At 51.6% G+C, this 26,292-nt stretch overlaps 2 protein-coding genes across 2 annotated transcripts; one reads left to right on the forward strand and one right to left on the reverse strand.

The window, feature by feature from the left end:
- Positions 1–18,006: 18,006 nt before the first annotated feature.
- NOG (noggin) lies at positions 18,007–19,979 on the reverse strand. Its single transcript, XM_043483515.1, has one exon. The coding sequence runs from the start codon at positions 19,369–19,371 to the stop codon at positions 18,673–18,675; it is 699 nt and encodes a 232-aa protein (XP_043339450.1). The 5' UTR covers positions 19,372–19,979; the 3' UTR covers positions 18,007–18,672.
- Positions 19,370–20,334, forward strand: LOC122436903 (translation initiation factor IF-2-like). Its single transcript, XM_043461193.1, has 2 exons — positions 19,370–19,892; positions 19,952–20,334. Exons 1-2 carry the CDS (start codon positions 19,370–19,372, stop codon positions 20,332–20,334), a joined length of 906 nt encoding a protein of 301 aa, XP_043317128.1.
- The last annotated feature ends 5,958 nt before the right edge of the window (positions 20,335–26,292 follow it).

The raw sequence follows: 26,292 nt of genomic DNA on the forward strand, positions 1-26,292 counted from the left end.
AATGATGATATCCACCCTGTAGGACCCTCATAGAATAATAAACAGATATGTGAAGAGTTTTGCATAGCTCCTTAGATAGAGTGGGATTTCCCTAGTGGTCCAGTGGCTAAGACTTCACACTTCTAATGCAGGAGAACTGGGTTTGATCCCTGGGTCAGGAAGACCCCTTGGAGAAGGTAATGGCTATCCACTCCAATATTCTATGGGTTTTGCTGGTGTCTTGGATGGTAAAGAATCTGCCTGCAGTGCAAGAGACCCGGGTTCAATCTCTGGGTCAGGAAGATCCCCTAGAGTAGGAAATGGCAACCCACTCCAGTATTCTTGCCTGGAAAATTCCATGGACAGAGGAGCCTGGTGGGTTACAGTCCATGGGGTTACAAAGACTTGGACACGACTGAATGACTAATACTTCATGACTTACAGTAAATTATATCTCATACTGTCATAAACTCTTAAAGTTTACAAGGACTTTCGCAAACATGACTGCATGGAATTTTCTCAGATGCCCAATGAGGTATACAGGGGAGAGATTTTAATCTCCCTTCTGTGAATGAGGAAAGTGATCCAGAGAGGCAGAGAAACGTAAAGGGAACTGTTCTAAATTCTCCCAGCTGTTTATATCAGCTAAGCAACACAGATATTCCAGCATTACATTATCTTGAAGGGTATAAAGGATTGGTCCCATTTTTCTGGATGAGCAGCTGAGGCTCAAGGAAACGATGTCACTTGCAGTGTCTATAGAACCAATCACAAGGAGGATGGAGATTTACACCGAGGTTTTGTGCAGACCCCAGGCATGCCTACGGTGGCGTGATTTGCTTCTGGGTCACAAGGCAGAGAAGGAACGGCCAAGAAAGACTCCCACCTTGGTCCCCAGCTCCAACTCTCTCCCTCCTTCATCTTACTGCATGGATTAAGCCCTCAAATGAGATGGATTCCAAATTCTAAGCAAACATTGGCTTATGCAAAAGGTTAAAAAACCAGAACCTCAGAGATAAGAATATCACCTGCCTTGATTAAACATAGGAAATCTGCCCATTATGGATAAGATTTGCTGTCTACAGGAAACCTTCCCAGACATAAACCGTTCCTATCTTCCAGCCAAAGTGATTTGGAGATGGCTTAACTAAAGAGACTTAAGCTGACCCACCTACAAGGTAATCAATGAAAAGGGACCCTGACTTTGGGAAATGTAATCTGCCATTAAAATCTTTGAGAATGATGGGTGTGGCCCTATGTTCTGTGTGACCGGAAGGTCTCTATGGATTGTGGGAAAGAGGGTGACCTGGAACCAGAGAGATAGGTATCAAGTTTGGGTTTCTCCGCTCTTGGCTGAATCACTCAATTTCTTTATGTATAATGCTGATAGTGATTTTTTTTTTTTTTTTTTTTTTTGCCACCACAGGATTATTTGAGACTCTGAAAACATAATTAATAGTGAAACTGCATTGTATAATATCTCTGACATTTTTTCCTTGGGGGAAGAATCATGGAGAATAGTAAAAGAATTGGAGAGTACAGATATCTCTCTGTATCATTATTATACTCCAGAGGAGAGAGGTACCACTTGGTCTTGAGAAAAGAGCAATGCTTCCTTGTGCTTATGATGTGTTTCACCAGATCCGGCTTTATAAACATGATGATGATGGTGATGATGATGATGACAGAGTACTTGACTGTTCACAACACACTTCCACATACAGTTATCATTTTCAAGTCCTTGAGCTGACCATGCAGCTCTCTTACTTTCTGACCATTCTACAATGTTGCTACTGCTGCCTGTAATATTTCTCCCTTTTCTTTGCTGGACTATTTATCCTTCAATATCAATTTAGGGATCTTGTTCTTAGGGAAATAGTTTCTGACCTATTCTGCTCCCAACCTGGGTGAAGAGCCTTTTTGAGTGCTTTTTGATCCCATCACTCATGTTGGAACTGCCTATTATTTGCCTATAGCTCCCCCATCCTCTTTCCATGACAGCTGATATTGACCTTTGTTCATCTTCGGACTCCCACACCTCCTAGAACAGGAGTAGGCACATGAAGAGTGGTAATGTATATTGCTGTAGGTATGAATGAATAGCAGAGTTTGACTTTCATGATAATCACATCAGGAAGGTAAGGAGGGCTAGAAGACACCTGAGAAGTGGTCCAAGCCAATTCTCTATGTCAGACAGAGGAACCAAAACCCGCAAATTAGAGTCCTGAAGGCACGCTGCCTATTAGTGGCAGAGGCACATTAGACACGGCCCTTTGACTGGTTCACAACTGTTCTTTCTGTTTGTTCTGAGTCTGGTCTCCGAGCAACCTCGGGATGATGTTAGACATTTAGGTACCTTGTTCTTGGGCTGGGAACCCTCCAGACAGTAATCAAGGTTATGTAATGAAAAAGACACTGGGGTTATCCTTGACCCCTCCCCTCTCTGTTCTCTCTGGAGCCAATCAATCACCAAGACCTGTCAATTTTACCTCCCAAGAATTTCTTGCATCAACCGTCTCCTCTCCATCCTAATCTTTCTATGACAAAAGACTACTCAATCTTGAGCCCAGACACTGCCAAGTTTTCTAATTGGTCTCTTCTTCTCATCCACCCTCTACATGATATACAGAACTCTTCCTTGGCTTCCAGTGAACCCTTCTGTGATGGTACATGAGAGTCCATGCCACGTGACCCTTCAGTGGCTCCCAGTGACTCTGGAGAGAGTCCAAATTCCTGAATGTGGATTCCAAGGCCCTCTATTGTATGGCCCCTGACTTTCACCAGAGTTTTAATTTTCCCATCATTCTCAGGGACACTCTATGTAACCCTGATCTGTATAAGGTTCCCACTTTACAACGAGCTATTTCAGATCCCCATGCCTGTGGTCATGCCATTCCCCCTACCAGGAATGCCTCATCCTTTCCCCTTTGCCCCCCTATTTCACCTGACTCCCTCTTACTCATCCTTTGACTTGTTGAAGCTCCCGGACTGGACTGAGAACTCACACAACAACATTTGCCCACCTCATGGTCAGAAACCAGTCTTGCTGCCTCTCTATAGCTCCAGTACCTGGCTTAGCAGGCACACTGCAAATTATGTACCTCAGCATGCCTACAAGAGTTAAGATCGGAGTTTCAATCCTATCTTCATACAGCTATGTGGCTTTGAGCATATCATTTCCCTTTTTGGACTTCAGTAGTAACGGCCATGTGTGCTGGGCTGTGCTTAGTCGCTCAGCTGCATCCGACTCTCTGAGACCCCATGGACTGTAGCCCGCCAGGCACCTCTGTCCATGGGGATTCTCCAGGCAAGAATAGCAGAGTGTGTTGCCATGCCCTTCTCCAGGGGATCTACCAATGACACGCTTGCCACATCAATTCCACAGGCATAGTATTACCATATTAAATAGCAGTATCTAAATGGTGTCCAGGATCAGCAGTAGCATGATGGCCAAGGAATCAGACTTGACCTCAGATGTAGAGGTTGTGAACAACCGATTGGTGTTGTCTTACAGACTCAGTTTCCTGGTCTCAAAAAATGGCAGTAATAAAAGGCCTACCTCAGGTAGATGGGAGGACGGAGTGAGACGCTCTGTGTAATGTGGTATGTGGCCCCTTGCACTCAGGGTAACTGTAGAGGATGGCTCTGAGCAACCTGCCTCACTTGATAGGGTATCACAAGAACCGTGAGGTCCAGCATCTGAGAGTTGGAGCAAGGTATGCATTCTGTAATTCCAGACTTGCAAGGATGAGGCTCAGATTTTTCATCCAGGGACCTCATCAGCCCAAAAGGCTAAAAATAGCAAGCCTCCCTTAATTATAATCTGCCACAGGGGCTGAAGACTCCAAGTAGTCTCACCAGCACCCTTGCTTGGGGAAGGCTCATCTAGGGGTTTGGGTTCTTTTGCTCTGCCTCCATCCTAGACAGAGGGTTGTTTTATTTGCTTGTTTTTAAAGTGGAGTTTCTCTAACCGTGTCCCCTTTGCTTCCTCCCTTGGGAAAATGTCCCACTGCCTTTTGGGTGAGGCTAGCCGAGCCCTCCGAATGAGTTAGATCTGACCAGTCTTGATCAGCAAGATAAGGGGATGGGAGAGACAGCAACTATGCCACCTCCGCATTGCTGCTGGGGTGTGTTGCCATGGCTACCAAAGGCAGGGAAGCAAAAGAAGCGGAAGAAAAACAAAAGCCATAATATGTGTATACGTATGTGTCTGTGTGTGACTGCTTGCACATGTATGCAAGAGAGCTGGAGAAAAGGGGAAGGTTAGTCATTTTGGAAGCGAACAGACATTTTAACAACTGGATTGAAATTGTCCAAGGTGCATGAACATTTCCATTCCCTGTGTGAGGTGACCCCCCCATGATGCCACATGGTCAGAACAGGCCCCGGCATCTTGGCCCCCGTTTCTCTCCTTCTTCTCCCTTGCCATTTGCCTCAACCCCGTAAAATGCTCTTCTGAAGTTGTCACATATGGCAGGCATGGTTCTGGGCACCTGCGTTTCTTACCTGCTTTCATCCTTGCAATACTCCTGCGAGGTAGGGGGTGCTACTCCTATTGTGCGGATGAGGGGTTAAGGAGAACAGCACAATGGCTGTGAAGTCAGAATGTCTGAGTGAACCCCGGATCTGCCTCCTCAACCTTCGGTTGCTGCTGTGTGTCCCAGTGCTCGCATCTGCAGGCAGTGGTACCAGCCCTTCCCTTAGGGATGGGGATGGTTGGTACAGGCTGTGGCATGCGGTGAGCGCCTAAGATGACTGCTGCTGGCCCTGAGTTTTCTCAGGGACGGACAGTGGGGAAGGAAAGGGTTTTTAATTCACTGTGAGTGTACAACCCCTGCCATGAATGGGGGAACCGCATTACCATGGCTTCACCGCTGCCGGGGATGGGGAAAGACTGGCAGGATTGTAGACAGTCACTTCCTGCATAGCCCAGTTGGTAAAGACTCCTCCTGCAAGGCAGGAGACCCTGGTTAGATTCCTGGGTTGGGAAGATCTGCTGGAGAAGGGAGAGGCTACCCACTCCAGTGTTCTGGCCTGGAGAATTCCATGGACTGTATAGTCCATGGGATCACAACGAGTTGGACACGACTGAGCAACTTTCACTTTCAAGTCACTTAGTCGTGTCCAACTCTTTGCAAACCCCATGGACTGTAGCCTGCCAGGTTCGTCTGTCCATGGAATTCTTCAGGCCAGAATACTGGAGTGGGTAGCCATTTCCTTCTCTGGGGATCTTCCTGACCCAGGGATTAAGCCCAGGTCTCCAGTGTTGCAGGCAGATTCTTTACCATCTGAGCCACCAGCTTCTCCACATGGGCTGCCCATCCGGAGCTCTGACAGTCTAAAACTTAAGCTCTTTCTGCTCATCGTGTTCACCTGACTGAGATGCTGGGCTGACTTTCCCAACCTGGGGAAGCTCATGTCTCTGGAGACATTTGCAGGAGGAGCAGTCGTGGCTGGTCTCCGAGACCCAGCCTGTGCCTGGCAGGGAGGAAGGCATGCAGCTCTCAGGGCTCTGGAGACCCTAGAAGGGTCTCCCTGACATTGCGGGTGAAGAGGTCTAACTACTGACTGACTACTTCGTTCAGGAACTCAGAAAAAAGATAATTATGTCGAGTGTTTTAAAAAGTGATTTGTGTGGTATATATAGTCAATGGAATATTACTCAGCTATAAAAAGGAACACATTTGAGTTAATTCTATTGAGGTGGATGATCCTAGAACCTATTACACAGAGTGAAGTGAGTCAGAAAGAGAAAGACAAATAACATATTCTAACACATGTAGACGGAATCTAGAAAAATGGTACTGAAGAATTTATTTATAGGGCAACAGTGGAGAAACAGACAGAGAATAGGCATATGAACCTGGGGAGAGGGGAGGAAGGGGTGAGATGTATGGAAAGAGTAACATGGAAACTTACATTGCCATATATAAAACAGAGAGCCAACGGGAATTTGCTGTGTGGCTCAGGAAACTCACACAGGGGCTCTGTTTCAACCTAGAGGGGTGGGATGGGAGGGAGATGGGAGGGAGGGTCAAAAGGGAGGTGATATATGTACACCTATGGCTGATTCATGTTGAGGTTTGACAGAAAACAGCAAAATTCTGTAAAGCACCTATCCTTCAATAAAAAATAAATTAACTTTAAAAAGTGATTTGAATATTGGGAGGATGGTAATATGGCTTATCATGGGTGTCACTAGATTCTAGTCCCAGCTCCAGTGTTAATCAGCTTTGTTACCTTGGGCAAGCCTCTACACCTCTCTGGACCTTGGTTTCCCCATCTCTAATGTGAAAGGCCTGGAACAATGGCAGTCACTTGATTTCTCTAATGTCCCTGCCACGCTGGTCTTCTGCGACTCTGACCTCAGTTGCTTCTGGTTTAAATAGGCTTCTGTTCCTCACAGTTGGATCTTCTGTCAAGTCTGCTCCTCACAAGACAGCAGCCTTTGCAGAACAGCATCCCTATCTGGTGTTCACAGGCTTTTCCAGTGAGATGCCAGTAATCTCTGGGGTTATCTCTCCCTGTTTTCCTTCTCTGTCTGGGTGGGGACAAGCTGAGTGCTCTTTGGAGAAGCACATATTAATAAAAGAGACTTGTGTTTGCTCAGGGTTTTAGAGCTTACGAAGGCATTAATATTATCAGTCACACAGCTGGGATGGGGTAAAAAGCTTAGCTTCAACTTCAAAGTCTCTACTTTTAACAACCCACATTACCTATGTCTTCAAAAGATCTCCTTAGTTGAAGTTGGAATTAACCGATGTTCATTAAACAAACCAACACATTCTGTTTGGATCTGATTTTAAAAGAAAAAGCCAGAACCCCTTCTCATATCCAGTTACTCAGTTACTCATTCACCATATATTTATCAGATGCTTAATATGCGCCAAGCACTCTTTTGGAAAACATGGTTAGAAGGTAGAGTCAAATACAGCAGTTGCCCTCCAAGGGCTTCAAAATCCAGAGGAGCCACGTATGGGTCCATCCCAGCTTAAAAGTGCTGGACTAATGAGGTGAGATGCAGTATGCAAAATTGGAAAGAACATGGGTTCGGGAGTCTGAATCCTGGTTTTGCATCATGATTTTGCTACTAACAAAGAGTCCATGGGTAGTTCACCAAATCCCTCTGAACCGATCCATAGTAATACCACTTAGGATCTCTGCTGGAGTGTAAATGATATAGTGCACGTAAAGTGCCTAGGACAGTGCCTGTCACATATGGGCAATTAATATCTATTTATGCTTATTATTAATCATCGGCACTGTGGGAGGGCAAAGTGTGTCTTGACAATCCCACCCTGGCCGAGGGCTGAGGAGGTGCCGTGTGGGTTGTGCCCTGAAGGATGAGTAGGTCTTCCCTAGGGGGAATCCTGGTTTGGGGTGTTGGGGCAAGGGTGGGGCAGGGGGCATTCCAGGTGTACGGAAAGCATCAAAGGGCTGACAAGTTCAGGCAGCCATGAGTAAGGTGGTGCGGCTGGTTGGTGGGGGTGGGGTGGAGCAGAAGATAATGACAGATTATCGTGGAAGGTAAATTGGGGTCATAGACTGTAAAGGACCTTGGGCGCCATGCTAAGGAAGTTAGCCATGGTTTTACAGTACAGGGGAGACCGTGGAAGTTTGCAGTGTGTGCTAGGGAAATAGCGATGCAAGTCTCAGTGTTAAAGATGGGACAGGCTGGAGGTGAAGAAATTGACTGTGAGGGTGTTCAAAGGCCAAGGCGAGAGATGATAAGGGCCTGAGCTGTAGCTCATGGGGACGAGAGGACGCATTGAGAGGTGATTCGAGAGGTGCTGCTGGATACTTTGTTAGAGAGGAGAGGATGCTCACGAGAGGTAGACCAGAGTGATTGTGTGTCTTTTTTGTTTGTTTTGTTTTGACCATATACTTGGGTGAATGGTGGGGACATAACTTAAGAAGGAGAAAACTTACTGGAAGGTTTAGGAATACTGTTAGGGTTCCGCTTTGAACATGTGTTTGATGTGGTGAAGTCTGGAAGGCAGGTTCAGAGCTCAGGAGAAGAGTGTGGTCCAGGGATGCTGGCCACCCTGGTGTGGTAGTCACTGCCCCTTTCTGGTCTCAGCTTCCTCCTTTCCCTGGTGGTGGTCCCAGGTGGACAGACGTGCTCTCCATCCCCTGATTCTGCACGTTGACCCTTGAGGAGGCCTTGGCCCTGCTGGCTGTGAGTCTCTGTCCCTGAAACGAGGTGAGTGTTTCTAGGAGCAAGTCGTGTCTGGGTGATTCCTGCAAATAACTAGAAAAGAGGAATTTCTAGAATTCAAAGAAATTAGGGTGAATTCACTTGGGCTGAGTTCCTGTCTTGGTTTGTATAAAACAAATTCCCTGGTTTCCCAATTTCCCTTCACCCCGACGTAACCCTTTTTCTCTCAACTTTGCCTTTGGCCGAGGGTTTTCCTCCTCACCCACTCTTTGGCCTATAATAACAACAAAAACAACTGGCCCTAAATATGCAGCCTTTTCAGAGAAAAGAGGAACCCACTGATTCTTTCCTCCAGGTGTGGACTGTGCAGAGCTGAAGACTTGGGAAAGGAGCTGGTAGGACGTTCACCTTTCCCCCTGACTCAGAAGGGTGCTGCTCCGGCCCTGAGATTGGCCAGACGGAAGGGAACTGTCATTGACTGGATTCCTGCACCTCACCTGGAGCTACCTGCATGGAACCCACTAGAACACCCCAACACCCCAGAAAGGTGGATATTATGCCCGCTTTAGATATGTGGAAACTAAATCTCAGGGAACTCAAGTGTCATAACCGAGGCCCACAACTCAGGGCCATAGACCAAGACTCAAACTCAGGCTGGTATTCACTCCCAAATCCAAGGCTCCCTCCCTGCCCCCACATCAAGCTCCGTTCTCAGGCAGAAAGGTTTTTGCCTCCAGGGCAAGCTATTCTTCAAGCCTCAGTTTCCTTATCTTTAAAACGATAATAAAAATTCTGGCTGTGCGCCCCTGTGCGGTCTGAAAGAGATAATGGATGTGAAAGTGGTTTTAAACTGTAAAGCATTAGGTCTGAGTCAGTCATTGTGTAATGTTCTTATTCCCTGGGCAGGGAAAGATCAAGTTTTAACTGTCCAGCAGATAAGACAATCTGTCCGATTTTTAAAGATTTCGGATATGGGGAAAGGTGATTTTTCCACCCATGACTGGTGAGTCTTGAAATTTTCTCCAGGGAATCCCTCATTGCTATCTAGCTCCTGATGGAAACTGTATTTTGGGGGTGGAGCTCCTTTTATTTGAAGTGTCCTCGATTTGGTAAAAGAGTGTATCTGGCAACTTATCCTTCCCCACATCCTCCAGTGAGCAGAGATCTTGGGCGTCAGTAGCCTGGGAGTCGCTGTAATCCCCAGAACTGATAGCGTCATCTGAATAGTCCTGGCTCCTGGCTCTATATCACACATTGGGGCACATTCTTAAATTTTCCCTGGCTCACTATTTAACTGGAGATGGACTTTGAGCTCTGGTATCCTCAGAGCCCCAGACAGAACATGGCTGATACCAGGTAGCTGATCAGTTACTGCTTCTTCATTTATTCAGTGTGATCATTTATCCCTATGTATATAGGGATACACAACCAGAGATGCCGCCCAGTGAGAGCGCCACACGCCGCCACACACACAGGAGCCCCACCTTGCCTCGACGAGCGAGAAGCCCGCACGCCCCAGCGAAGACCCAGCGCAGCCAGAAAAAGAGATAAACAAAATTATGTAAAAAAAAAAAACAACCAACTCCCAATTGTGACATATCCTGTGATGAAAAAGGCCTGAGAGCTGAGGGATCGTGGAGAGAGGGCCCTGACCTGCTCGCTGCAGGAAGGGGCTCTAAAGGGCAGGGCAGTGGTTAGGGGTGCTGATAGCAGAGAGAGCACCCCCGGGGCTGAAGGGGCAGCAGCCGAGCTCGGTGTGAGCGAACCCTCGGGAGAGATTGTGTGCCTGGGGCCCAGAGGCAGGGGTGGGGGCCTCGGCCTGGAAAGGACTGTGGCCTTTATCCCCAAGAGTGAGGAGAAGCCACTGAGAAGGTTTCAGCAGGGGAGTGACAAGACCACATGTGTGTCTTAAGGTCACTTGGGCAACAGCGTGGAGAATGGATTGGAGCTGGGCGAGCGTGGAATCAGGGAGACTGGCTGGGATTATGAACTCAGAGATCCCGAAACCCCTCTGCGTGCCCCCGGCAGAGAGCTGAGTGTGGTTTGGATCTTGGAGCAACCACCAGCGAATGTGCGAGGTCGGCAGAGTCACTAAGCTTCCTGTTCCCCCAGGCTCCCACATCTGTAAAATGAGGGAAGGATGACTTCCCTTGCCTGACTAATCTTTCCCCCTTAATTCCATAAGTTGAATACCAGTTGGGAGTCCTCTGCAACACAGGCTGGGAAGAGGCTGCCAAAACCAGCCACTGCGGGGCCTGTTTGCCTTGGCAGATGTGGACCACCTGATCATCCTTACGCCCGTTCCGTAGACCAGCTGTGTGGCCGCAGATGTGTGGCTAGTCTCCTGAGCCCAGCTCCAAGCAGAGAGAAGTAACAGCAGCCGGATGTCCCATTACTGATGGAGAAGGAAATGGCAACCCAACTTCTTGCCTGGAGAATCCCGTGGACAGACGAGCCTGGTGGACTGCTGTCCATAGGGTCGCACAGGGTCGGACATGACGGAAGTGACTTAGCATGTATTCATGCATTGGAGAGGGAAATGGCAACCTGCTCCGGTATTCGTGCCTGGAGAATCCCAGGGACAGAGGAGCCTGGTTGGCTGCCGTCTATGCGGTCGCACAGAATCGGAAAAGACTGAAGCGACTTAGCAGCAGCAGCAGCAGCAGTCCTGTTACTGATGGCCCCAGCTCGTCCTGCTGCCAACACCTGGAACAAGCCCCGTGAGCATCCATCCTTTCCTCCACTTCTGTGAGCTTCCGCTCTCCTATCAGTGAAACACGCCTATGCACATCGATCCTTCCAGGCGATATCTGTGACGTGCTGCTATAGGGTAGGCCCTGGGTAGGCTCTGGGGACACAAGATAGACCTATGTCCTTCCCTTGGTTCACATCTCATTGCACATAAAACTATGTATATGAAAATGCTCTTAAAATTCTAATACTGTTTGTACTTGGAACAACTGTAAAGGGAGTGTTGAGCTAGAAATCTGGAAATTCTGCTTCTGACCCCAGTTCTCTTCCAAGGGAACTAGACCTGAAACACACGTCCACTGACCTTGAGTTGACAGGCCTGTGTCTTCAGTCGGATGGCGTTTATATGTTGTAATTCTATCTATCCTTGAAATCTGGATCCCCTTCCGAAATTCTGTACCTGACTTCCTTTAGCACTTCCTGTTTTCTTAAAGATGCAACGTTTGCTTTTGACTCTCAGTCCCCTCCTTATATTGAGTCCAGGGATCTCAAATGCATGCCGCCTGCAGTGGCTCTGTAGGGAATACAACGAGTGATGCATGCATGGGAAAGCTGGGGGTTGTGGCAAAAGAAGGGGGTTGTGCAGTTTGAAGGGGAGAGCTTCCTTTCAGCTCCAGAAAAAGATTCTTTTATTCAAAGAGGCGGGCTGAACCTAATTTCCGTTCTCCTTTAAAACCTCTCGGTTTTGTCCTTTTCTCTCCCCCCGCCCCCCATCACACCGTCCTCCAGAGCCAGAGGACAGTAGCAGTCTCATGTGTGGTCTTCCAGCCCACCGTTTTACCTTTCTGATCCCTTTTTACCAAACCTAAGCCGGAATCTTCCCACCTCCTCCCTTCTTCAAGAAACGACACTGACTCCCTGGAGACCCCGAGTCAGTTCACTGCACTTTACCTAGGATTGACTGAACACTCACCAGGACAGGTAAGGTATTGGATGCTGTGGAGACCAAAAGCATGAGTTACAATCAACAATTCAGTCACTTAAAAATCACATGGACTGGGAGAGTGTTCAATCTTTGTGTACCGACCTTAGAGTCTGATGAAAATGACAGACCCCACTCCCAGAAAAAAACACAATACAAATAGGTAACTGCAAGTCATAGATACTAACTACAAACTGTGACGCATCCTGTGAAGAAAAGGTCCTGAGAGCCAGCAGAGGATGAATGGAGAGGCCCGACCTGTGTCCCAACCTGGACACCCCTCTTCTAAGCACCAGAGATTAAGAACCCCCTTCCTTAAGAACGGGCAGCGCTCAGGGCTTAGTGTGATGCAGAGAAGGGGGATGGTTCTTGCCAGGGAAGCCCTAACACAGGAGACACAATGTCCCTTTGAAATCAGAGTCCTGGATTTGAGCTTCCACCTGCTGGGCCAGTCTCGTAACCTTTCTGAGCCTCACCTTCCTCATCTGTATAAGGGCAGTAAATGCTCCTCCTTTCGGGGAGAGAATGAAATAACCAAGGCGAAGCGCGGGCCGGCAGCGTCACTCAGAGTGTAGGGACCTTCTCTGCTCCTTGGCCTCTCCCAGGTTTGCCTGGGAAATGTCTGTGCTCCTTTCTTCGTATCACCTCCAAATGCAAGTCCCTTCGGTGCTATCTGGACCCATCTGTCCGCTGGGGGAAATCCTATTGCCCCCCAAGCCCAGAATGCTTGTTTATCCCTGCCCTCTTTTTTCGCTCTGTCCTTACTGTTCATTCATTCATTCACTCACTCATCTGGATGAGAGACTGATTCTCCAGGCTTCTCAGATTCCTCCCTCTTCTGGACAAGCCTGGAGTCTCCATGTGTGTGTGTGTGTGTATGTGTGTGTGTGTGCGCGCGCGCACGCGCACGTGTGTGTAGGAGAGGGGTGGGGTGGGAGGAAGTGCTTCCATCTTAGATTCCTTTTCTGTGCCTGGTCCCTCGCAGGCCAGACACATCAGGTCTTTCTGGCCTTCCTCTCAGTCCTCACATCTAATCAGCCACCAAGTCCTCTCCATGCCTCTGGCAAATGATCTTTTTGTTCATTGGCATTGCTGTTCCTCAGGTATCAACGCTTAACTGATGTTTTTCTGGACCTTGGCAAGTTCCTCCTTAATGAATTTTCCAAGCTGTTATCCCATTTCCAATCCATCCTGGACACAGGCACCAAACTTAATTTGAAAATGACAGTCTCTTTTCATCTTTGTGTCTGGGGCATACAACACAGAGCTTAGCTGATAGAAAGTGACTATGGTAGATTAAAGACGGCCCGGATTCTTTGCTATTGTTTCTATTGAGCGGTGATGTCTAATTCCCTTCGCTTGGAATCTGTGCTGGTCTTAAACACTTGCTTACCATAGACTGCGGCAGAAACAAGGTCCTGGGACTTTTGAGACAATTTGGTAAGAAGTCTTGCAGCTTCCATTTAGATCTCTTGGAACACCTTCTCGTAGAGCCATGGGCTACCTACCATGTACAAAGTCCAATTGTTCTGAAGCCACTGGGTTTTCTATGAGAAAACCCAAGCCACATGGAGAAGTCACTTGTAGGAGGGCTGCTCAGCAGGTCAGTGGAGCTCCCAGCCCACAGAGAGGTGAAGTCGTTTGGGAGTGGACCCTCCCGCATTCTGCTGACTCCATGAGTATCAGAGATGAACTGCCCAGCTGAGGCCTTCCCGAAGTCCCGGCCCACAGAATCATGAGCAAAATAAAATGGTTGTTTGAAGACTGTTGATTTTGGTGTAGCTCATTACATAACAGTAATAACCAAAATGGGGCTTTCCAGGTGGCACTCGTGGCAAAGAACCTACCCGCCAATGCAGGAGATGCAGGAGACACAGGTTTGGTCCCTGGGTTGGGAAGATCCCCTAGAGAATGGCAACACACTCCAGTATTCTTGCCTGGGTACTCCCCGGTACAGAGGAGCCTGGAGGGCTGCGGGCCATAGGGTTGCAGAGTTGGACAGGACTGAAGCGACTTAGCATGCACACAATAACCACAACAGTGCTCAAAAACTGCTGAGTGAATAAATAATTCTCTTGCTGTAGGGCGCTAATAGTGTCATTGCCCTGTTGGAGAGCGCTTCGTGGCTCCCTATTGCCTGAGCAATAGCGTTTTGTGCCTTTAGTTGGCATTCAAGGTTCTTCATCATTAGGCTTCAGCCTGCTTTTCAGACCTTACTGTCTGCTCTCACTTGGGGTGGATCCATCCTATAGTGAAGTTTGTTTGAGCTGTTTCCCAAACATGCAAACACTTTTCCAGTGCTATGTCCTTGCTTATGTATGCTACCTTCTCCACCTAAATGCCCTTTCCTCTCGTAGCCTCACCTCAGGAGGTCAGCAATCAATTGTCCTTAGGAGTCAGACACCTCCTCTGGTTGCCCAGGCCAGCAGGGAGTCCTCCTCCTCTTTCTGACCTCCTCTTTCATTTGCTGGCTTGTTTAGCTCCTCTTTCCTTCCACACGCACATACCCTGTTCTTTCTTAACCTCTTCTCCTGCATTGTAAGCTCCTTGTTTTGGGGAGGGGGTGCGTGAGAGAGGTCCTGGCACCTCACAGGGTACACAAAAATGTCGTGTGTGGTGTCCCAGGCATGGATCCTCGCAGAGCGTGAGTCAAGCCTGGACAGCGCGTAATGTGGCACGGGGGTCTTCCAAGCCAGGTGTATGTGTGCTGGAATGGGGTAGGGGTATTTAGGAGCAGTGTAGGCTTTAGCATAAGCTCAGATTTTTGAGCCATAACGTGCCACTGACTGTATCACTTTGGGTGAAACGCTTCAACTTTCTGAGCTCCAGTTTCCTTATTTGGAAACTAAAGACTTCGGATGAGAATGTGTATAAAGGGCCTAGCTCGGCTCTTGGCACATGGCAAGCCATTAATAACTGTTTGCTGAACAAATGTGACAGGATGGTTGATCACCTTCCTGATGATCAGTTACAATTATGGCAAGATTGGAGAGAATGCTCTCACACCCCTCCCCCACCAATAAATAAAAATTGAGGGGGGGGGAGAGAACAGTGAAGACGCACCAAGGAGACCCAGTCACCCTCAGCTATACTAATCTGTGTGATCTTCAGCAAGCCCCCCGAGGTCTCAGCCTTCTCATCTGTATATCGAGGGGTAGGCATTGGAATCTAAGCTCCCCTCCAGCTTGGGCATTCCAAGAGCATTAAAGAAAAAGGATGAATCACCCCTTCAAAATACCAGTATGGGCTGGGCCCTCCGCCTGCTGTCCACGTCCAGCACAGCTAAGAGCTCTTAATGCACAGCCAGCCTCCCCCTGCAGCTGCCACCAAACTTCAAGCCCCTTTCCCAGGAGTCTCAGAAGCAAGACTGATAATGGACCCCTGGCCTTCTCCATCTCAACAGGGAACCAGATCCCATTCCCAGACTCCAGGGGCCAGAGGGCCCTCCCCTAAGGGGGCTGGCTTTCCGTGGACATTTGGCCTCCGTGTGCGTGTGTCAAGTGTGGGGTTGCTGGAAGGGCGGAAGGAAGGGGAAGAAGGGAGGAGTTGAAAACAGAAGAGGGTTGATGAGTGAATTGGGGCAATTGGGGCAGGAGGACTAGGGTGCTGGGAAACCTTGCCATTCTCTTCCAGGATTTTGAAAGAAGTAGAAGTGTCTGTATCAGTAATAGTGATAAATCTCCATTCTGGGGAGGGCGTGGTCCCTCAGCAGCTGCATAAATTCACAGACACGGGCTGTCAAAGCCTCAGAAGACACCGAGATCAATTTTCCTTCTTACAGGAGGTAGACACGAGGTGACCGCAGAGGACAGTTTCTGGCCTCTCTGCCCAGAGCTCTCTACTCCTTTCCGCGTTGATGCTATTATTAGTATTATCAACATTAATAATAATGGAGACGTAACCGGCTGTGCCTTAGTCACGAGGTTCCAGGAACCAGCGCCGCCTTCGCTCTCTTGTGGGGCTGGCTGGGTTCTCCTGGATCTTCTCTGCTGGTCCGGAACCGCTGCGGGTCTGCCCTTTGGGTCTGTCTGTCCAGGGGTCTGTCTACTGCTGGTCACGTCTGCAGCCCGGGTCCTCCTAGCTCCCGCGGACTCCCGCTCTGGAAAGCCGAGAAGCTCGCCGGCTGCGAGCGGGTTTTCCAAGTGGGCAGGGGTGGGGAGGAGGGGCAGGCTGGCCTGCGGGCGGAGGGAGGAGGGGGCGTCGCGAGGGGAAGACCTCGCATTGTAATCCAATGACATTGCCAACGTGGGGGCGGGGGCGCCGGCCTCGGCGCGCTCTCCGAGTTTTGGCTGCCCGCCCAGCTGGGAATAACTCTCTTCGCATAATTCGCGTGTTTACCAGGCATGAAAATTCTTGCTTTCGGCTCCCCCCGCCCAGTAAGCCCCCTCCCCTTCCCCCCCGCCCCACCACCCCCTCCCTGTGCAAGAGAGATTCTGTCTAAAAAAATATTGGCCCGGGGCACAGAAAGTTTTGCATAAATTCATAAGTGATGAATGGCTGATTTTAACATTATTTGGGTATTTGTCAGAACTTAACAAATATACATGGGGACGGCGGTTCATAAACTTAAACATCTCAATATCCCCTTTCTTCTGGAAATAAATTACGTTTGTTTGCCGGGCTTGGAGTCTTAAGGTAGCCGACATTAGGAATATTTTAAAAGCCATCATCCATCGAGCATGTCTCCCAGGCGCCAGGAAGATTAAATGAAAGAATCATAAGATGGAGGTCTTTAACTTTTAATCCTTTTACAATGAAGCCTCAGATAGTCGCGGGGGCAGGGTGCCCTCTCTGGGGGGAATAATGCCGTTATTCCTCTGCTCTCGGTTAATGAATACCCTAACGTCTGTCCCACGGCTGACGGAGGCAGCGCCGGGGAGGGGGTCCGGCTCCCGAGCCAGGCTATTGAAACTAGGAGCCACAGAGGCTGCGTCGGGAGGGAAGAAAGCGCCCGGCTGGAGGGACGGGGCGGGCGGGGCCGGGGGCTCGGCGGCTGCGCCGGGGACCAGCGCAGGTTTGAAATAATTAGCATAGATTCCCCGGGACTCCGGCCTGGGGGGCGGGACGCCGGGAGGGAGGCGCGGGGAGGTGGCCAGGGGGTGGGGAGGGAGCACAGGAGAGCGACTTCGGAGTCCAAGATAAATAAAAGGAGTGCTGAGCGGTGTCAGGAAGCCGGCCCACGTGGAGCGGCGCGGATGGGCGCCACCGCGGGCTGAGGCGCAGGGATGCGCGCGAGTCCCGAGCCGGCCTCGGGACGCTGGCTTCTCGAGGGGTGGGGTGGGGGGCATGTTTTGCACGTCGCTTTAAGAGGTCACAGGTCTGTTACCCCTTATGGAACCCACACGCTCAAAGATCTGACTCCGATTTCGCCCCCCTCTCCCACCCCCACGTGGAGTTAAGTGTCCAGAGGGGGTCACGCCCGGTGCCCAGCTGTAGATCCCCGGGGGTGACGTTTTTTCACCCAAATTCGGACTCCTCTGAGCCCTCCTTAGGTCTCAGGGAAGGGAGGAGGAGGTGAGTGTCAAATCTCCCAGCTATTCCCAGCAATTCTGGCCGAGGGCCTGGATTTCGGGGCCTCAGACCTGCAGGACCCTGGAGGCTGTGAGTGTCGATTCCAAGGGATCGCCTCCCCATAGCTTCCGGGAGTGCAAAGGGTTAACGCGGGCGGGTTGTTGGGGGTGTGTGTGTATGCGAAGCGGGAGGGGTGGCGGGATCTGGGTGGGCGCGCTCTGATCTCCCTCCTCCCCCCCCCCCCCCATTCCTCGGGGGTCAAGTTTCAGCGGCACTCCGCCCCCAGGGTAGGTGTGAAAGACACGTGTCCCCATTGTGAAGGGCCTGTCAGGCAGGACAAAGCGGCCGCCCACCCTCCCCCCCCCACCCCCGCCCCTCGGCCCAGCCTGGGGTCAGCTCCAGGGGGCCGGCTGGGTGTCGAGGTCACGATGGGCCCGAGCTTTGGTGACATAGGGAGAAAAGGCTGGGAGACTGGGCGGAGGCCACGTGATGCTCAAGTGAGGAGTTTGAGAATAGCCCCCCCCCCCCACAATGAAAAACTGGACGGTCACTTCCATCACCCCAGAAGAAGGGATGAGCCCCTTCTCCCAACAAGCAGAGTAAGCACAGCGGCGCCCCCTACCCGCCCCCCCAACCCCAACCCCCCATCAATCACCAACACAGAGAATCGCAGTGTGGAGCGCAGTCGGTTTTAGTGGTTTTCTTTAATCCTGCTCTGCACTTCTTTCTCATTTACTACACGGGATATTATAAAGAATAAATAGCAGATACTCTTAATTTACAATGATTAGTCATTCCATTTGTTCTCTATATTTACAATAACTGTAAAATAACATTGAACTCTATAGCTTCTTCGAGGTCCAAGGAAAACCAAAACACTTTCCGAAGAATGGAAAATAGCTTTTTAAAAGTCCCTCTACAAAAGTTCTCCCCTCTCTTTGTACTTTAAGAAAAAATAACTTTCCCCCCCATCCCTGCTTCGCCATGCGAAGGGCACTGTAATATAAATAGCAGGTTAACATTATTAGCAACAACCAGAATAAGTCTCTCTTTTCTCTGTTCGTTTTTTCCTTTTGCTTAAAAATTTTTTAAAAATACAGTAGAAGCCGGTAACTTTTAACGTATAATACTGACCTTTTAATAAGTAAATTAAAACTGGGACCGTATATACACACAGATATACATTCCTACACAGTTAAACAGTGCATTACATGAACCAGAAAGCTAGGTCTCTGTAGCAAAAAAAAAAAAAAAAATTCATTGAATCCCCTCGCGAGAGGGTGGTGGACCGTGCGGGGGGCGTCGGTGGGGATCGATCAAGTGTCCGGGTGCGGGCGGGGGGCCCTGAGTTCTAGCATGAGCACTTGCACTCGGAAATGATGGGGTACTGGATGGGAATCCAGCCGCAGCGCTGGCCCCCGCGCCGCTGACAGCGCCACCGCAGCACCGTGAGGTGCACGGACTTGGACGGCTTGCACACCATGCCCTCGGGCACCGAACACGAGCGCTTGCTGAAGCAGCTGCCCACCTTCACGTAGCGCGGCCAGAAGCGGCTGCCCAGGTCGTTCCACGCGTACAGCACCGGGCAGAAGGTCTGCGACCACAGCCACATCTGTAACTTCCTCCGCAGCTTCTTGCTCAGGCGCTGCTTCTTGCCCGGGGCCAAGCCCTCGGAGAACTCCAGGGCTTTGATCTCGCTCGGCATGGCCCCCGACGGCCGCTGCCGCAGCAGCTGGTCCAGCTCGGCCAGGTCCTCGGCGCCCCCGGCCGCCACCCCGCCCCCGCCCGGCCGGTCCTCGGGGGGCGAGGTGGCCATGAAACCCGGGTCGTAGTGGCCCCCGAGCAGCGAGCGCAGCAGCGTCTCGTTCAGATCCTTCTCCTTGGGGTCAAAGATAGGGTCCGGGTGTTCGATGAGGTCCACCAGAGGCAGGTTGTCGCTGGGAGCCGGGCGGATGTGGAGATAGTGCTGGCCGCCGGCCGGTGCCACCCGCAGCCCCAGGACCACCACCAGGGCGTAGAGGGTGACCCCCAGACTGGGGCAGCGCTCCATGCCTCCGGCGCGCGCCCGGGGCTGCTACTTCGTCCCGCGTCCCCGGAGGAGAGCACGCCGAGCCCGCGGCGCCGCCGCGCTCCCCCGTCTCTCCGGAGGCGGCTCACCCGAGGCTGGGCAGGCGCAGGGCCGGCAGCATGAGTCGCCCGCAGAGCCCTTCGCGCGGCGCCGGCTCCCACCCTGGCGGAAAGGAGGCGCGCAAGCGGGCCGCCACTCTCCTCCCTGCTCTACGCGGGCAGGCGGCCGCGGCGGGGCATCCGAAACCACTCCAGGGCGACCGCGGGCGCGGGAGGCGCCGGCTGCTCGCTGCCTTCCCGGGCCGGCGGCGGCGCGGGGCGCGTGGACGGGCCGCTCTCCCCGCCTCCTTCTCCCGCGGCTCGGCGTCCGGCCGCTCGGGGCAGCGCCGCGGCTCGGGCCGGTCCTCGGGGCACTTCCCTCCGCCCGCTCGGGGCTCGGCGGCCGGCTCTGCCCGGCGGACTCCAGCGGCGGCGGCGGCGGCGGCGGCGGCGGCGTCCGCGCACGTTGGCACCGGTTTGTCTGTCTCGCAGGGTCCAAGCCTTTAAATTTCCTGCACTTTCAGCTCCATCACCATGGAAACCACTGACTCTCTCGGCGTTGCCCCCTCCCCCTTCTTCCCCCCAAACAACAACCCCACCCCCCACTTCTCCACCCCCGAGGAGCCGGAGCCGCACAGGCTCCGGGGGAAGCCGCCTGCACTCGCCGCGGAGGCGGCGGCGGCGGCTTCGAAAGCGCCCGGGCTGTGCCCCGCCGGACCCAGATGCCCCGGGAAGCCGACAGCCCGGCTGCCCGCCGGAGCTCACAGGCGGCGGCGGCGGCGGCGGTGGCGCTTGGCAGGTCTCCGCGCAATTTTCTCTCTCCCCCACCACCCACCCCCCTTCTCCTCCTCCGGCAAAATGCACCGCCCCCCTCCTTTCTCCTGGAGCAATGCAACTGGGGCTCTAGGCGCCCCGCCAGGGCCAGTCCCGGGGAAGGCTCGCGGCTGCGCTGGAGCCGGGCTGGAGGGTGCAGGGCCGGTTTTGGGGGGTGGTCGAGGCGGGGGTGGGAAGAGCCTCACTAGCTGGGTATTCTGCCCCGGGAGGGGAGCTGCGGGGCGGTGCTGGGGGCTCGCTTCTCGGTGCAGTTCGGTGCAAGGAATGTCTCCATGTGCAGGGAGCTTTTTCCCCGGGCGCGTCTCGCCTTCTTCTTCTCTCCCGGGCTCGGGCTAAGTCCCCTCCCCCTCCCCCCAACGCGCGCGCACAGACACACACACACACACACACACACACACACACACACACACTCACACACAGACACACACACACACACACTTTGCGCCGGAGGACTCCAGGAGCCGCAGCGTTGCGCAGCGTGATGCAATTCCTAGGAAGCCTCCGGCCCGTGTGTTCCCCGGGCCCTCAAGGGGGGTCGGCTCCTCACCCTCCCCGTCCCCTCGGCCGGGCCTGCACCCTGAGTGGCCGAGCTGGAGGGGCGCGTCCGGCTTCAGGGGCTCCCCTCGCCCGCCCGGCTCCGCGCGGCCGCCGCTCGGCTCCCTGGGGGCGGCGCGCCCTCTGCCGGCCCGCGGCGCTCCCTGCACCCGGCGCTGGAGGGGGGGCCGCAGAGGTGGGTTTGTCTGCGGTCCACTTGACCCGACTGGGTTTGTTTCAGTGTCCGCGTCGTTGTGTGGACGTGGGCGTGCTGATGTGCGTGTGTGTGCGTGCGCGCTGACGAGTGAGTCTGCTGCGTACTTCCGAAGAGGAATTGGCGGCAGGGCACCTGAGTCCTGGCCGGGGTCTGCCCCGATGTCCACCCTGATGGGGCTGTGTTAACCTCGGAAGAGCCACCTTACTTTCTGCGTTAGCGACATAACCACATGACTCTTCCGGATCTACCTTTCCGTGGTTCTGAATAAACCTCCATGATGCTTTCTCTTCCAGGACCAGTCTGTCTCTGATGGGAGGTGGATATTGAAATGACACTTCTGGTCATTTTTCCTTGAATGAGGGGCTGAATCCAAGCTTAAACACTCAAACTCAGTTTCCTTTGAGGGGCTGTGATTGGAGTCTGGAAAAAGCTGGGCAACAGAGACTCGGCGTGGAAGACTCAAGCATTCACAGCGTTCCACAGTGTGGAGTTAGAAGTCTCGTTTTGACAGCCTGAATCACTCCAGTTCCTTTCCCCAAAGACCTGTTTTTTTCCTTTCAACCTTTGCAGCTTCCCTCCCACCCCACCCCACCCCCACGAAACACACACAGAAGTTTATCATCTAAGGAAATACACTTTGTTCCGAGGCACAGTATTTCTGGAAAACCCCAGCAACTGGGAGGGATGGCTAGTTTCAGCTGAAATCAGTTCCTTAAACTTTCAGATCTAGGCAGTATCTAGAATTAGACAATCAAGGTACTGCCTACAAGGAAATCTTGCTTTGAGGAATACAGGAGGTAAGAACAACTAACTGGTTGCTTGAATTGCATTGATTCTGAAATAATATGGGACGAGAACCTTGCACACAGTAGGCTCTTAAACAGCACTCCTTTCTTTTTGATGTGCTTTAGGGGGCTTGGCACTGGTTTGTTTTCTTAGGAAGATTAAATGTTCCAGAACAGTTCTGCCACTGCTGTGAATTAACTAAGAGAATAATTTTTCAGTAAAGAGTTCAAAAGGTTAAATTCTAGCCCAGCTCTCCCGAGATGGCGGGTTCCAGTTAGTGACATTTTCTTGTGCTGTCTTCTCTTCCATTGATCTCCTCTCCTTTCCTTCAGATCACCTGTTTTTGTTTGAAAAGCAGCCCAGATCCTTCAGTCCTTTATTTAGGTCGGGTAGAATGAAAACAAACCATGTCAGACAATAGACTGGGTGACCTGTTTATAGAATGTCCACTGGGTGAAGACTGGGCCGGGGCCGGGGTTGGGGGGGCAGTGGACACAAAGGAGAAAGAAGTCACAGTCAATTGCTCCCTTCCGAGATGTTTGCAGTCCAGTGAAGGGGGATATGGTAAGTGTATGAAGAAAACTTTAGAAGAGTGTGGGAAAAAAATCTCTAAATTCCCCTAAGAGCATAGACCAGTGTTTTGCAATCTTTTAAAAAACTCATGCCCACTTTTGGTAAATATTGCAATTTCATGCTATCTTCTGAATGTTTGAAATTTTATAATACATTATGATGATTCCCTGGTGGCTCAGATGGTAAAGAATCTGCCTGCAATGTGGGAGACCCAGGTTTGATCCCTGGGTCAGGAAGATCCCCTGGAGAAGGAAATGGCAACCCACTCCAGTATTCTTGCCTGGAGAATCCCATGGACAGAGGAGCCTGGCAGACTGCAGTCCATGGGGTCACAGAGAGTTGGACATGACTGAGCAACTTCACTTTCACTTTCATGATGACCCAAAAAGTTGAAACAATTATAAGCTATACTCTGTTCAAACCACACTTTCTCTTCTTCAGTGTGGAGTTCTGAAATGCCCCACTTGGGGCACCTGCAATCACTTCCCCACTCCCTGCTACACTAGCGTAGCCCATATACTTAGATACTGGGTGAATCTGGGCATGCTGTTTATTAGAAGCTAAGTACTACCAATATCTTTTTTTTTTTTTTCCTACCAATATCTTAATAGTGAGCTGAACTTTAGCTGGGCTTGGTGAAGAAAAAGGATATATTTATCTGAGTAGATAAAGGAGGAGATTTGAGTTTGCATAAAGAAAGGAAGCACACCATATCAGGGATGGCTAAAAGAGCTGGGGTGTGGGGAATGGGAGAGTAACTGTCATAAACAGAGATGCTCAGCATAAAGACAACCTTCGCAACAGGTGGATCTCAGTTAGAATTCTGGTCCTGCCACTCACCAGCAGGGCTACCTTCTCAACATGGGCATCTTAACTCCAAACTTCCATTTCCTCCTCTGTAGAATGGGGATTATACACACCTCTCACAACTGTGTTCTGTATCCTTTATAGAGATAAAGGAGGCTATGCTTAGCTCAGTAACCAGGGCAGGTTATACAGTGGGCAATAGATTTCCAACATATGTTAGTTCTTCTGGGAACCCCACCACCTTTGATTGACCATCTCTGATTTGAGCCAGAGGGGCTTGGTGGGCCTGAGCTTCTGTTGGAATCACCTCCAACACTGTTGGGCCTGCTTTCCGTCCACTCAGCGTGTGTAGCTGAGCTGTTCTCCATGGCTCCTGGCCTGCAGGAGCTTAGGGGTGGGGAGCTGGAATTTCTTGGGGGGACTCAACAGCTGACCCATTTCCATGCTTCTGCTGCTCTATTTAAGAAGGAGCTTGACAAGGGGGACAAAGTGGGTATATGTATTCAAAAAGAAGCTGTGAGTGGTGGGGAGATTAGCTAAAGGAGGGATGGTTATCAGCTCAGTTTACTGATCAAGGGGAGCAGGCGAACATCAGGGGGGATTGGCCAGGGCCCTGGGTCTTGGCAGCCTATGAGGGAAGAGTCTCATCAACAGCGTGACTGCAAATCCATTCTTGGAGATCTGTGTCCCAAGATTCTATCCCTGCCAAGTGCTCTGGTCAAGGGAGGCTGAGGCAGCCTTCTGAACAATGGCTTTGGCAACTCCAGGTCAAGGCAGCAGGGCCCCGAGGACACTTACTTATGCATCTTTTCTTATTTTCAGCTGATTCTCAAAACAATTCAATAATTTGATTTTATTTTATTTTTTGGCCATGGAAGCATAGCCCCAAGGAAGCTGTGGGTGACATGCAAAGGACGTGGGACTTGACTTTGGAAAACCAGCCACCTGCCGGCGGTGTGACCCTGGGTGAATCACCGCACCTCTCTGAGGCCCCGTGACACAGAGGGGTCAAGAGACAGGAGGCACCGCAGAGGAGAAGGCATGTCCACAACTTTTAGGCCCCGCATCGTCCCAGGCACACAAAAATTGTCACTCTGATTCTGATGGTCTTTTGGGTCCCCTACATGTCGAATTTGATGGGCTTGCTCTCAGTGAGACCCCAGATGGCATCTTTGGGCTTGACCCGACTGAGCAAAATGAGGACAAGTCAGCCACAAGGCTTGTCACTTTCCTGTCCTGACTGCAGGGGGAACGTGAGAGGGGAGGGGGCTTGTAGGGTGGGAGCTTGGTGGGCACCAGGCAGGCTGCAGGAGGCAGGGGGAGCCCTGGCCAGTTCAGGACCGGCAGCCAGTGCAGCTTGGCCATGAAGTCTAATATTTTGAGCGTGATTATTTCGGTGATGAGATTCCCGACAGCAGAGGAGTTCTCAGCAGCATAGGAAGGGGGGAGGGGGTGGGAGGCAAGAAAGAGGAGACTGGGAGGGGAACGGGACTCCAGATTGTGGGCTGGGGTGGGAGCACGGATAAATAGATGGGCAGTGCGTTTGCAGAGAGAGCGGCAAAGCTAAAGCAAAGGCCGAGGGAGGCAGCGAGAGAGGTCGCTGGGCCCTGACCGCGCCTCCCTTCCCAGCCTGGCTCCCGCGCCCCCGCCCCGCCCGGCTCCGCTGGGGAAGGGGAGCGCCTCTGGAGCCCGGTGGTTCATTCATCTCCTGATAAACTGTTTATCTGAGTTTTAACGAGGGCGCCTCTCTCCCAGCCCTGGAGACAGCAGCCTCCTCGTGTTTAGCCGGCCCTGGCGTGGGGGGCCTGGGGCGGGCGGGGGAGACGCCGCGTCCTCGGCCGGCGCGCTGGGTCTGCCGCGGCCTTCGGCTCTGCAGGGCTTCACCTCGCCTCTCCGGGGCTGGGGTCTGGGCCTCTCTGGACTCGAGGCTTTTATCTGGAAAGGAAATCTTGTTTTATCGTTTCTCTCGGTTCACTGTGTTGTGTGCGAACGTGCATGTGCGTGCTCACACACACACACACACACACACACACACACACACATTCCCTCTCTAAATATACACACACACACACATTGAAAAATCAACCACCACTTGGTTCTGCGTTGTGGACTCCTACCATAGGCGACCCAAAATTTCAAAAGGGAAATGAATGGAATGCCACCCCCACAGCAGGGACAGCACAGGAAAGGATTCTCCAAAGGGAAGGAGGGAGATGCTGTTCTGTGAAAAGGCAACTGTCACGGATAACAGAAACGAAAACTCTAGTTGTTCTAGAACTTGCTTCCCTCTTGCCATCATTCTCCCTTAAGAATCCACACGAGTGCACACGCTAGAGACACTGATACATCTGCTGAGGCGTGCACCTCCCCCATCACAACACACAGAGCAACAGCACACAGACAGACCGGGGTGCACACCCGCGCACACACACACCACGCATGCTCCCCATAGCCTCCACCCGACCCCCGCCGGCCCTCCTTTGCTCCCCAGGCTGTAAGGGTTCCTGGAGACAGTCCCTCTCAGCCTCTTACCATGAGGAATTTACACACAGCCCTCCCCCCATCAGACACACAAGCACCCATCTCAGTTAAGCTCACATCTCCCCCACATCCTCTCATCCTGCTGCCTCAGATAGATGTTTATTGAGATAATATGGTCTAGCCTCCCTTATCCCCTCAAAGACTCAAGATAACAAGGAGACAGGAACTCAATGGAGTGAAAAATACAGTGAAAGCCACTGCTTTGTGAGTAGGGTGATTCACAGGTTCCAGCCACTGTTTCTGTCTAAATGCAGAAGTCTCACATCTCTGAATTTTTTTCGTAGCCCCTACCTCTGTCTGCTCACCATCCAAGCATCGGTGCAGACTTGGAATGATTTGCTATGACTACCTGCTGTCATCCATCGGTCTTATTTCTCCATATAGTCACCGGGCAGGTACCCTGATTCCAGATACTCTCAAACACTATTGGGAAAATAAAGAAAAATAAGCACGAGATTACAAGTCAGGATGTCAGTTGCCACGATGAAGCACAGAAATGCTGCGGTGGGGGTGGGGAGGATCCAAAAATAAACTTTTTAGGAAATTCAATGTCCAGTGATCCAAGGGCCACTC

The sequence above is a fragment of the Cervus canadensis genome, chromosome 1 (assembly GCF_019320065.1).
Source record: "Cervus canadensis isolate Bull #8, Minnesota chromosome 1, ASM1932006v1, whole genome shotgun sequence".
In the NCBI taxonomy this organism is placed as follows: Eukaryota; Metazoa; Chordata; class Mammalia; order Artiodactyla; family Cervidae; genus Cervus; species Cervus canadensis.